At 38.5% G+C, this 12,454-nt stretch overlaps 1 protein-coding gene across 5 annotated transcripts in view; it reads left to right on the top strand.

The window, feature by feature from the left end:
* LOC145978872 (uncharacterized protein CG43867) overlaps positions 1-12,454 on the top strand; it is a 936,647-nt gene that overhangs the window by 703,199 nt on the left and 220,994 nt on the right. For all 5 annotated transcript variants that reach the window (XM_083111771.1, XM_083111770.1, XM_083111768.1 and 2 more), the window contains one exon: positions 8,906-8,968. In XM_083111771.1, coding sequence (XP_082967897.1) covers positions 8,906-8,968 — 63 coding nt within the window. The remainder of the gene's footprint in view (positions 1-8,905; positions 8,969-12,454) is intronic.

Below are 12,454 nucleotides of genomic sequence, written 5' to 3'. Positions count from 1 at the left end.
TGATGTTTTCAAAGACAGGCAATGTCAAAAGCTTTATCTATTCGACTATTAGGGTGTGCGTGTGGTCCGTGCTCTTCTATAAACGATTCTCCAAAATATCTCACGTAGGCTATTTTTACTATGGACATGACGGTGCGATAAGATTTCCGGGTCGTCTCCTGGCAACACTGCATCATCCAAGCAGCATCCTTACGGTGCCCATTCTTATTTGTGCATATCGTGGACCACACCGTCATTTTCCTCCCTCCTTGTTCTCCCCCTATTCTGCTGCGTTGGTATGTTATTACGGCCCCTTTGCATGTGTACATCATCTTGGGGGCCTTTGCGCGAAGCATCCACCGTCTTTCTGGGTGCGGGTTTTGCGCCGAAAGGTGCTGCGGCATTACAAATGAGTTTCCCTCTTTTTCTCAGGAGCAGACAGGGTGACGCCTCCGGTAAGGTGTAACTTGAGATGGAAATGAGATTGCGTGCAGGTACATGGTACGTTTTAGCATTCCTGCTCTGTTGTCGTACATAGCTTATCCGGAGAACCGTATACGTGGAGCTAGGGTGTGAAGAATATGCCCCGTTAAGTCGTATGGTCTCTTATTGTTTCTTTGTTTATATTTTTTCTTTCATTGCGTCTGTTGCGTTTGTCCAGTTAATACAAAATTTGTTTTATTTTAAGATCGTCTTGATATTATGGTTGGAAGAACATGAAAAATGCTAAAATCTTGAATAAATACGTTAATGTATTTTCATATATGTACTCCTATCGTAATGACCTATTTTTCATCTTAGTTGATTAATTTGGTTTATTTTATTTCGCTTTTTTGCCACTTTTGGCTAAGATGAGGGTAAGTGATGATATGATATTGATGAAGGGAAACTCACAAAGAACACCCATGCCCAGGTCGGGATTCGAACCCGGTACCTAGTTTTCTTTGTGGGATTCTATGACACTGCTTGTAGCAAGTGCAGAGACAAGCTTATTTCTATGATAAAAAAACATTAGGGGTAGAAATGTACTCGATATAGTAAAGCTATAATCACATTCAGGTATGAAAGAATTAACATTTATTGTATGTTTAAACACAACCAATTATATTACACTGGGGAACAAAAAAAAAATTTATTTTGTGGCATAAAGTTTAATAACAGTTTCAGCACACAAAACAGCTGTGATTGCCAATTGTATGATTGGTTAAGTTGAATTGACTCCAGTTATAAAAATAAACACACCATGGAAAATGTAGGAGGTAAAATTACTCCACGCTTTTCTCGGTAATATTAAAATTTGATAAGGGGCTGAAATTGTTCAAAATTCTCAATTTTACGTAATGTATACAGTGCTTAGTGAAAATGAGTAACATAAAATAAAGAATTTTGCGTTACTATGGGGAAAAAATCAACATCCATGTAATAGCTGCATATGTGGTGGAAACCGAATAGTCAAGAGTGAATTGCATCTTCCATTGTCATATTACAAATACAATCAACCTTGTACAGGCCTAGCAACAATTTACAAATAAATAAATAAGTTTCGTAATGGTACAAAGATTGTAATCACAAAAAGAAATATTAAATTGTTCTTGGAAGTTCATTTATATGTATGTCTTATGTTTCCACCATTTTGGTTTAGTTGCATTTATTTCATAAATTAGAGCCAATTCAAGAAATATATTATTATATCATTATTCAGCAGCATGAAATTGCCCTAAATTAGCTCTCAAACACTGTGCCGCAATTTCACTGTTCCCCAGTGTTATTATTCGTTCAGCAATCAGCTATTCAGTTATCAACATTTACGTTGAATATACTAACATAATGCTTGTGTCGAGTTAAAACTTATAATTTCAATTGAAATACAACCTCACAATGACATATGGATTGGGCCAGGACAGGCTAACAAGTCGATCCTGGGCCATACTGATAACATTCAGATAATCCATTGATACCAATTCAAACATTCCACAGAAATATAAGTATAGTCCAAATCGCCATTTTGTGTCTTTTGTACTGAAGTTAATTTTTAAAATTTTAAGAATCGCTGCACTATAAAGGTTAGTGAGGTAAAGTTCCACATGAATACAGCACTGTCCCATGAAAGTACGTTTAGAGGATGTGGGGGTAAGGCCCCACACATTCTCAATCTCTGCCATTTTGGTAAAGGTTTGTGTAAACCCTAAACAATGACGCTGCAAGTCTGAAGCCCCCGCGGGGTAATAGAATCTGAGTGCAAATACAATGAAATGCTACGCGTACATTTGTGTTTTGCTTCGACATGCTAAGCCTTTCTTATTTAATAATGACAAAGAATAATCGACGTTTCAACCTGATGGATAGAAAACTGCATGCCTGAAGCAGTTAACTCCTACAATGCAGTACATATGTCTTACTAAATAGCAGAGGTATATGTTTATTAAAATGATACTTCTTGTAGACCTTTCCTTGCAAGATAACTTTGAATTTTATAATATATACCGGTACAATATCAGTTCAAACATTCAGGAAGAAATGAAAGTGTGGTGGCAGTATACCACTCATAATAATGGCTCAAGAAAGATCACAACCTTTTTTATAAGTTGGAATGGCAGATAATGGCAGACTGGTCAGATAATGACATACTTGGCTCTGCCCTCAATTTGTACTTAATCGGGACTGGACCTACAGTTTGAAGTGGAATCCGAATCACCATGTGCCTCCACCGGTTATCGAATCCAATAAATCGAGATTTTCGAGCTTGCTTGGTTTATCTTCGGTATTTTCCTTCTCTATGTTCATGTTCTTTTTCTTTTCTATTACATTTCCGGTACTGGCAAAATAATCTACTAGTATCTTCTTCTAGCAATACATAATAATAATAATTTCCCATAGTAAATCCCATCCTTATGAAATGAATATAACATATATGTTCTCAGATGGCGTGGAATATGACTGAGGCTTCTGTTAACTTATTGAACATACCTGTAAATTCTTGTCTACCTATATTTGTTATCAATTACTTTTCCTAAAGGAGACTAGTTTTTCTTCTAAATATACATATTTTAAACAGTGGCGGCGATGAGGGGAGCAGTTGGCCCCCACTTTTCGCCACTTTTGTCCCCGCACTATGCTAAACCTTATCTACAATGGGAAATATTCTGTCTCCCCCCCCCTCCCGGTTTTGAAACCCAATCGCCGCCACTGATTTTAACAGTATGTACCGAGCGTAATAGTACGAGTGGAAAATATCTTGAAATATGTGTGCGTTTGGTCGCAAATATATCTGCATTGAATTCAGGAAGAGAGAAGGAATGAAAGCTGTAAAGACTCAGAGACTGAAAGAAAGAAGGATTTGAGGAGATTCAAACATTACAAGTATGCAACATATAACATGGAATTTATGCGGGAAATATTATTTTGTGCCACCACAAGTTTCCACACTACAGGCCACATTTTAGAGACTCGATAATACACACTGTCGTTATCATCATTATTGAGGTAATATTTTTAGTATCCTTACCCATTTCTTTCTTTGATATTTAGGCTACTGTTAAAGTCATAAGCTTCTATATGGGCATAATATGAAGAGCGTTGTCACTATTTAGATAGAGCCCTTATATTTGAGACACACGCTGTGAAAATCAGATAACGCACCTCATACTTAGGCAAGGGAATCCCTGTTTGTAACCTGTATTTACTGACTGCGATTGAACCCCACAACAAAGCGACGAATCAAACTAACTCCAGCCAGCAAATGTTGACTTAGCCCGCAGTTCCGCGAAGCCGTATGCTCTCAGCTAACGAATACGCACGTCCCACATGTGATCGTGGTTAATATTGTTGATTCTATTCCTGCAGTACCGAAGGTAAAATCCAGTGCAATCTCTCCATAATGAATTGAATTTAACTCGCAAGTTCTGTACATGAAATGTTAGCATTTTCGAGCCGTACTTGTATTTGACTTTTGTTATGCATTGCTGTGTTCACCGCTATGGTAATTGCCCCATTAGAAAAATTAAAACCCGGAGAGGTTACGTTGATCAGAAAATGCCGATTCGTTAATGGCAGAGATGCAGTGCGGACATTTCATGCTGTGTGGATTCAATTTTGTTGCCATGAAGAAACCACGCTTCAACTTCACTTGATCGTGGAGAAAAAGAAAAAAAATTCAGCATACTTTATTTCTCTTTGAGGGTGTACCACCTCTATTGTTGTTCGATATCGGAAAGCGTCGGTTAAATTTTATTTACCGATACCGACCGATACTTTTATCGCATTTTGATCGTTCGCGCGGGTAGCGAAAAATATGCCCGACCCTTTCGCGGAGTCTAGTTATCCTTGAAGTTATTCAAAATTCGAAGTTTCCATTGATTTTGCACCCATATTGCGCGCAAAAAAAAAGAAAAAGAAAAAAAGGGGTTTGCTATTACGTAACAGGTATTTTTTACATTCTGATGTATTTTTTTTTAAATATTTAAAAGCAAAATCGTGCTAAACTTATGCTTATAATACGAGTGGAATACTCAACAATTAATAAATATTTGGAACAACTATTCATTATTAATTAAGCCGGACCCTGTGGCCGAGTGGTGTCGACCTCCGTGGCGGAGTGGTTAGCAGAGCGCGCTACGGCGCCAGGGGTTCTGGGTTCGAGTCCCGGGTAAGGCATGGGTATTTGTGTTTGTCCAGATGATAAGAAACTGAGAAACTGTAACAATTGAAAAGTGTAAAAGTGAGAAAAAGTGTGAACGGTGGGGGATACTTCCGTTTAGGGAATTTTCCTTAAAAAAAAAAAAAGTGGTTAGCACATCGCGCTGCGACGCCAAGGGTCCCGGGTTCGAATCCCGCTCGGGCTTGGTTGTTTCCGAATGTCCATTATATATATATATTTTGGAATACAAATTTAGATGCTTATGAAATAGTATAAATTTCTGTTTCCACTTTTCACTTGTCAAATATCTGAAACTACGCGCTGAATAGAAAAATTGTTTCTACAAAAGCTATTTATTTTTGTAAGAGGAATAAAAGTAAAGGGTGGCGCAATAGTTATCATCCTATTTGAACTGACCTTTATTTTGACATCTTGTTGTTTATATCAGTAGCATTTTGTCACTTAAATAGAAGGAAGATACGAAATTTATTGTGTGCGAGAATGAATAAGTATACCCCACAAGAACGTGGAAATATTGTGACAATTGTGCGTGGCACTTTTCCGGGCAGAGTAATATCCCGTTTTGGTGATTTGCCATGGCCGGGTAGTTCCCCCGATTTGTCCGCTCCAGATTTTTTCCTTTGGGGATATTTGAAGTCATTCGTTTATGTAAATAAGCCAGAGACGTTACAGCAACTAAAATACAATATTCAGCATGAAATTGAAAACATTTCACCACATATTTCCAACACCATGGAAGACGCAATAAAAAGAGCCCAAATTTGCATCAATTCGAATGGTGGTCATTTACTGGATGTTATCTTTGAAAGTTGAGGACATAAAACTTACAAGTATCAGTAAAAGTTTAGCACAAAAAACCCTACTTTGTTTAATTTAAAACCCAAGCTATAAGCTAAGACAATCAGGTGATAACTTTTGCGCCGCCTTGTACTAAACAAAAAAAGAAAAAGCTTTTTCATCTAAAAATTTTGTGTGACTTTCAAACGACCTTGATAATGTCACTCCCACTAAACATAATGACAGTCGTTTTCCCCTTAAAGTCAATTAACTTTAATTTGAAATGTTTCCTTCAAAAACGCCTTGTTTGTGAGCTATTTCGGATTATCAATTTAAATGATCCACCCTGTGTATGTGTGTGTGTGTTTGCGCGCGCTACATGATTCTAGAGATGACCACTGATAGTGGCACTGCAGTTTCTAAAGCAAGTGGAGCGTGCAGTGGCCTGGTTATTCATCCCAGTTGATCCTTTTTGCTATATTGCTAGCCATGATGTTGCTTTGATTCCATTTCACCATACAAATACCTACAATCAAGAATTCACACAAATATATTAACGTGCTACGTTACAAGACATATACGACAGACCAGTAGAATCGAGGTAGCTGCTCATGTGGCTTGTCCTTTCACTACGCATCCCGACGTCAGAAGTTGTTTACTTTGTATTTACTACGGCCGGAAGGCCCTACTTGCTGAAACATCACATTTACTTTCGAGGATATACATATGTGGGGGAGAATGTATATACTATTCTCTTAAAAGTTTTTGCCCTTGTTTCTCTAAACGTTTTCGTGGTCATATTTTTTTATTCCTGGAATCATGGTAAAATTGCGATATTTTTTGTAGTCATCCTGCATATGCTAATCACCATTTGAATCATGAAACTATGATTGTAGAGGCAATCTATTGAAAGGTGTAATAACTCAACATTTTTAACTGTGCATGAAAATGAAACAAATGTTGTTTAACCTATCGAATAAAGTACATTAGCTACATATTATCACTAAACTGTTTACACGAACTTAAAAATTTGGCGTGGTTACGGTTGCCTTTGGCATTTTAATACCATGAGGAATTTTCGCCCATGAAATGAAAATGATCAGTTAGTAATCTTGTTTTTCATCTGTTTCTCTCTTTATGTGCAGATTAAATGCCGACCGTATTTTCCCCATTATTAATGCTTTTGATTCACTAATCAGGGCAAGGCCTATGCGGAACCTACCATAATGAACAGTTCATATCAGTTTAGTACCCAAATACCTATAAAGTACTTTACAATTACACGAAAAACCGTGTCTTTGCTCTATTAAAAATTCCACGCGGCGCGCCAGTTTTATTTGGAATGCAGTGCTGATGAGGAGAGGTGGGACGTAATCTCATTAAAAGAGTCACTGGGTGTGGCGTGTCATGTGCAATACGGTTCACGATCCATTGACTATTCCGCCAATTAACAGCCCAATTATCACGGCATTAGCAGAGGCTCACTTGGAGCTCCTGCATTTATCAATCAGGATTACATTTTAAATGCCGTGATGAAGGGGCTATTATGATTCGGCGCCAGTTTCCTGCTTGGATCACGTTTCTAGGGAACAGTGCAGAAGATCGAAAAGACAAAATAACATGTATTCATCCATATCGGAGGGCATGTGTTTTTCGTGATTACTAGATCTCCGAACTTAGCCTTAAAGAGAATCCTAAAATGATCATTAAAAAATAACGTAACATTTACCAAAAAGATGTATAAAATTACATGGTGGCTACTCACCGGGAATTCATGGAATTCTGCGTGAATTATTGGCTCCGGGAATTATGAGTGAATTTACTCCGTAGACGTGAAAAACAGCAAGTTTTATTAATGCAAATTTCATTGAATTTATAAATGCCCTGAGGCAAGTTTTTAAGTTTAGCTTTTATTTTTATTGAGGAAGGTAAAGAAAGCTGCATGAGAACATTATCTCTGAATTCGTTTACTTTGTTAGTGTCCTTTGCAAAACGATCTATCTGACAGACGAAGATTATTGCAAGATAATATATCTTGAAATTGATCAGTTAAATTTGATTTTGATTTTTTTTTCAATTAACAATTTTTCGTAGGTTAGTATAACAGTATATAGTGCGTAACATTGTGACTTGTGTTTGTAGATGTATTTCGAATCTGAGTATGTGAAATGGCAAATGTAAACTCTTCACCTTAAATTAAATATTAGGGCTATACCGTTTAATTGAATTGAAATCACACAGACCTTTTATATTGGTAATACGGCGTATATATGTGCGCGCGTGTTTGTGTGGGGGAGGCAATAATACCTAAGGTTGAAATAGAGAAAACATCTTCTTGTACCCTTGAATTTTTAGAAAGTTCGCCTTGAAAACAGGGAATTATACTTGAATTTTATCATGGTCCTTGAGTGGTCACACGGGGTTAATTTGTTTATTAGTATATAGATTGCAATGTTTTTTTATTATTTATTTATTTCTATTCCTTCTCCGAACAACCTCTCATGATAGGGCTGCTTTCTCTCGTAATATTTGAACCGAAGCAAAAGATTTATTATTGTTTAGATAATTTTGCATAGGACTAAAATGCACGAAATAACTGTGAAGGATCAAACTGCAGTAAGAGAAACTGTCAAGATATTGAAAAATGCAATTAAAACCTCCCAAAGTACTGAAAAATCAATAAAAAATTACCAAAATACTGAAAACTAATAAAAGCTGACAATATACTGAAAAACTGAAGAAAAAATGCCAAAATATTGAAAAACCGCAATTAAAGCTGTCACAATAATGAAAACTGTAATAAATACAAGTTTACAATACCGAAAAATTACCAGTAACGCAGAGAGTTCATTACGCGCAATATAAAAATTATGCTTTTACGTTCTAGCTGAAGGGAAATTATTTTCGTGAATTTTCCAAGTCCTGGTAACAACATACAGTGGAGAATAACACGTATTGACAAACCCTTTTCCTGCTATAAACGCCAAATGGTATCTAACAACAAACCAAGTACTGGCGATTGTCCCAAATGACATCGCAGATTGCGTAATTGCATTCCTTCCTAATAAGTAAGACCTTCTTGTGTTAAGCCTGGTCACAGGAAGTTTTGAAAATGGATAAACAATCCCGGGAATCTCTGAGGCAAGCGAACGAGAACAAGTCTCTTCGCAAGCAGTGACTCGGAGAGAGCTCGACCAATGAACACGTTGGAGGGGAAGTGAGTGCATGAAGAGGAAATTCGGCTGCAACTATCAGCCCACTCGCTTTCTCCCCTTCTCTACTTTCATGCGCGGCTTTGCTCCAGAGATTCCCGGGACTGAGTATATTTAAAAGAGCGTACAGGAAACAATTTAGTTGTTTGTGTTGTGAAAATTAGATACATTGAATTCAGCCCTGTGGGTGGACATAAGAAAAATATATCCTGTGTAAATTCTTGCTAAACATATATTTAGTTCGGTAGACAGTAATAAATGGTCTCTCTCTTTGTTGCAGTTGGCAGAGCTGGAACAGCGGGTGGTGGAGGCGGAAGCGCGAGCCGAAGAGGCGGAGGACAAGGTAAGTAAATCCACAATATTTGTTTTTCATAGAAAGTTACAAGTACTAAAAAACATTTCTTTGGAATGACTAGCAAAATTCCTCAAGAGTCGGGTAACGGCTTTTACTATGGTGATGCAACTCTGTAATCGTAAAAAAAACTTGCTCATGCCACTACTCACCAAATTGACAAAATTGGTCAAGTGCTGAATACATCTTTATTACTACTAGTGATGGAAATCACGTTGTAATCAAAGTTTCAGCTTCAATCCTCCTTCTCTATATCCAGCAATTCGCATCACAGTTTAAAATGTAGGTCCAGTCATGATTTCGCTGTGCAAAAAGTGTCAGTAAACCACGACCGCATATCTGCTGTCTACAACTTCTTGTTTATACCCGAGTTTCCGGCTTGATCCCTTCCCTTTCACCTAAGCTGTTTCGTCACTGGATGAAGTAGGTGATTTGTTCACTTGCGGAGTTGTCTTTCCTATGCGTCACAGCAGGCGCTCGAAACTGCCAATCTAACGAGCATGTTTTTAGTACCATACCGTACCATAGTTTGTGCATATTTAGCATGTAGTTACGTTACAACCAAGGAAGTTTTGCTGTCATTGTTTTCTTTTGCGTGTGCGCTTTTCTTTGAAATTGATATAGGGTCGAAAATTTGTCGTGGATTTAACTATTCATTATTGTGGTATTGTTGAGAATTCAACCGAGACTATTACTCACCCATATCTTCCTCGGCAATAATCCGCCCCTGCCTTCCTGTCTGCTGATGGAGATTTTAACGCCATTACCATTCATAAAGCGATGCAAAAGGATTCCCATGTAATAAACTTTCCTTCGTTGCTTTATATCACGCGATGTCAGTTCAAAATCGCACAGGGGGAAATATGGTTTACGAGAAACGGAAGCGGTCGACATACCTGCAAGACTAACTGCTAGATTGGCCGACGATGTTGTTGCTATCGATGCGATGTAGGCCTATCATTATTATTCATGTAACATGTACAGTACAGACTATATCTGTATTGGAAACCACGGGAGAACTTTCTCCGCTATTGGTAGTTGTGCGTAAGTCGTATATAACACACTTTAATCCCCCTCATGGTGTTCGGCTTGAATGAGCAAAATGTGCTGCTGTTTGTAGAAAGGGTTTATCGCGGCTGAAATATTCTTGGAATGTGTGTTAGCTTTCGCGTAGGGTAGCTGGTGTCGTGCGTTCTGCCCATCTTTCATTCCACCTGCTGAGCTATGTCTGCGATATGTTCCACGCACCTGCGATTTGCCAGCATGGAGACACATGACCACTATCATAGGTCGTGACAGCCATATAATGCACGTGCAGCGGTTGTCATTGGTATTGAAACGTACATGAAGATCACAGTGTTCTTCGGGCTCAGTTATATATATTTGTAAATATTGGAGGAATATAGTTGGAACCGCACTCACAAGGGTGTGCGCCCAAAGAAATGCATGTGGATATAAAACTAGTGCATGATGTAGTCAGAGTAAGGTGATGATAACAGCTTGTAAACCACCTGGTTTTCACTTATTTCGCGTGACTCGAGTGCATAACGAAGCTGCCACTCCAGGAAATCTTGTCTTCCTTGTGGTTTACAGAATAGTAAAACCCCAAACATATTATGCTTCTTGACATACAGCGATATCATCTCGGGTGTAATGGAGCCCACATGCGGTCAACTGCGGAAATCATCTCCAGCTGTTTTTTGAAGCGGTTTTAACTTTCTGTACGTCTGAATGTCACTCCCTGGGGAGGCGGGTTTAAGTTTATCCCTGGCTCTGGTAAGTAAATGACTCCCTCGAAAACAATGTGGACTTAACGTTGCAGCCAAATTCTTCGTCTGTAGCTGCGGCAACGTTTTCAAGCTACCGCTAGGGAACGAGCCAATCAGCAGCAACGTGTCACACCATAGCGACCGCACAAGCCCGAGTTTGATTGCTGAAATCCTCAAGCGACATATGTCACTTTGGTGTGAATTCACCGTAAGACATTTCTTCACAACTTTACAACTACAACAATCGCCAAAGTTTTAAGTCCGACTTATTCTCATATAGGCTAATCGAGACCGAATCTACAACTCAAAATGGGATCCGAATCAGTGTGCAATGTGCCTCCATCGGTGATCGGATCTGAGACCCCTTGATTACAAGGCGACAGATTTGCCTGTTCACCATCGGAGAGGCCCGTACCCCAACTGTATTGACTATGTAGTATTATATTCTTAGATTAAACAATTTGCATCATGAAGAAAGAAAGTATATACTTTCAAGTAATCAGTGGAATAACTAGATCAACATGCAGTGTCATCCCATTATTTTGCCCTGAAACTACAAAGGGCACATAGCTCTTCCTTATTCATGAGGGAAGTGATTGCACAGTCAACGGCAAAGATAATAGAAGGCACATTGTCCATCACCTTTTTCATTATTTTTTTGTTCTCCATCCTGTGTTTTTTTAAGGAATGAAATTCTGTTGATTCGAAGTAGGCATTGTCCTCTGCATATTGACGTTTTTTTTGTTAAAAAAAATAATTCATTATCATATTGTGCAAAACAGACCGAATGAAAATGGTCATGGGCAATTCGCCTACTGTTTCTTTTGCCGTGGGGTGTACACTCCTGGTAAGATAAAGTGGCACATACACGTACTTCATCTGTCTAAACTTATGTTCCACTTTATGTGAACAGGAGTATACAATTACATTTAGCCAAAAGGAACTGACTTGGTATTTTGAGCTAAAGGAGACTCGTAATAAGCAAACAGGCTTATGCACACGTGTCACATTTTCCCCGTTAATTGTACGATTGAAGGCTTAAGAATAACAGGTCGAAAAATACTAAATTCATTTTGTGCATGCAAGCCTATTTTGGATAGACGAGGAATTGAAATATGTTCTTCAAGTGTGAATGTTTTTCATAAACATTCCTAGATTGCTCTTGGTTTTCCATATACATATAAGTCGTCGACGAACTCATGGCTAGACATGGTATGTTTTCTTTTATCTAAATATTCTGAGATCGCCATTTCAGTAGTCTTACTTCAGAGATTTGACTCTCAGCTTGATTATCAACTATCCTCAGCTGCACCATTTCTTGTGATGAGAACTCGTTGACTGAACCCTTGGTTCATTCAGATGTTCCAGCATTCTTGTTCACCTGTTGTCGCAGCGAACAAGCCAAATGTAATCACCTAAGAAACGTGGGGTGCAGGGACCGTGACTCTTCATCCCCGCCGTTACCCCTTTATGAGTCATGGTGCGGGAATAAAACTTCATCCGAAACCGTCTACCCTTCAGTTTGTGTGTGAGTAATTCCTGGACGTTTTACGCAGAGGGGCATTAACCCGCACCCGTTTCCGACCATCGTTAAGCCTCCTCCGTGGAGACGCCATTTAGCTCGAGTTTCCTATTCGGAGTTCTGCATTCGTCGTAAACATGAAACTCCGTTCCCGCTGTACTCGAGTGATAACATTATTATTTTACT

The sequence above is a fragment of the Lepisma saccharinum genome, chromosome 25 (assembly GCF_977018435.1).
Source record: "Lepisma saccharinum chromosome 25, izLepSacc3.1, whole genome shotgun sequence".
NCBI lineage: Eukaryota > Metazoa > Arthropoda > Insecta > Zygentoma > Lepismatidae > Lepisma > Lepisma saccharinum.
The sequence above is the reverse complement of the archived record's forward strand: the minus strand, read 5'-3'. Positions and strand labels throughout refer to the sequence as shown.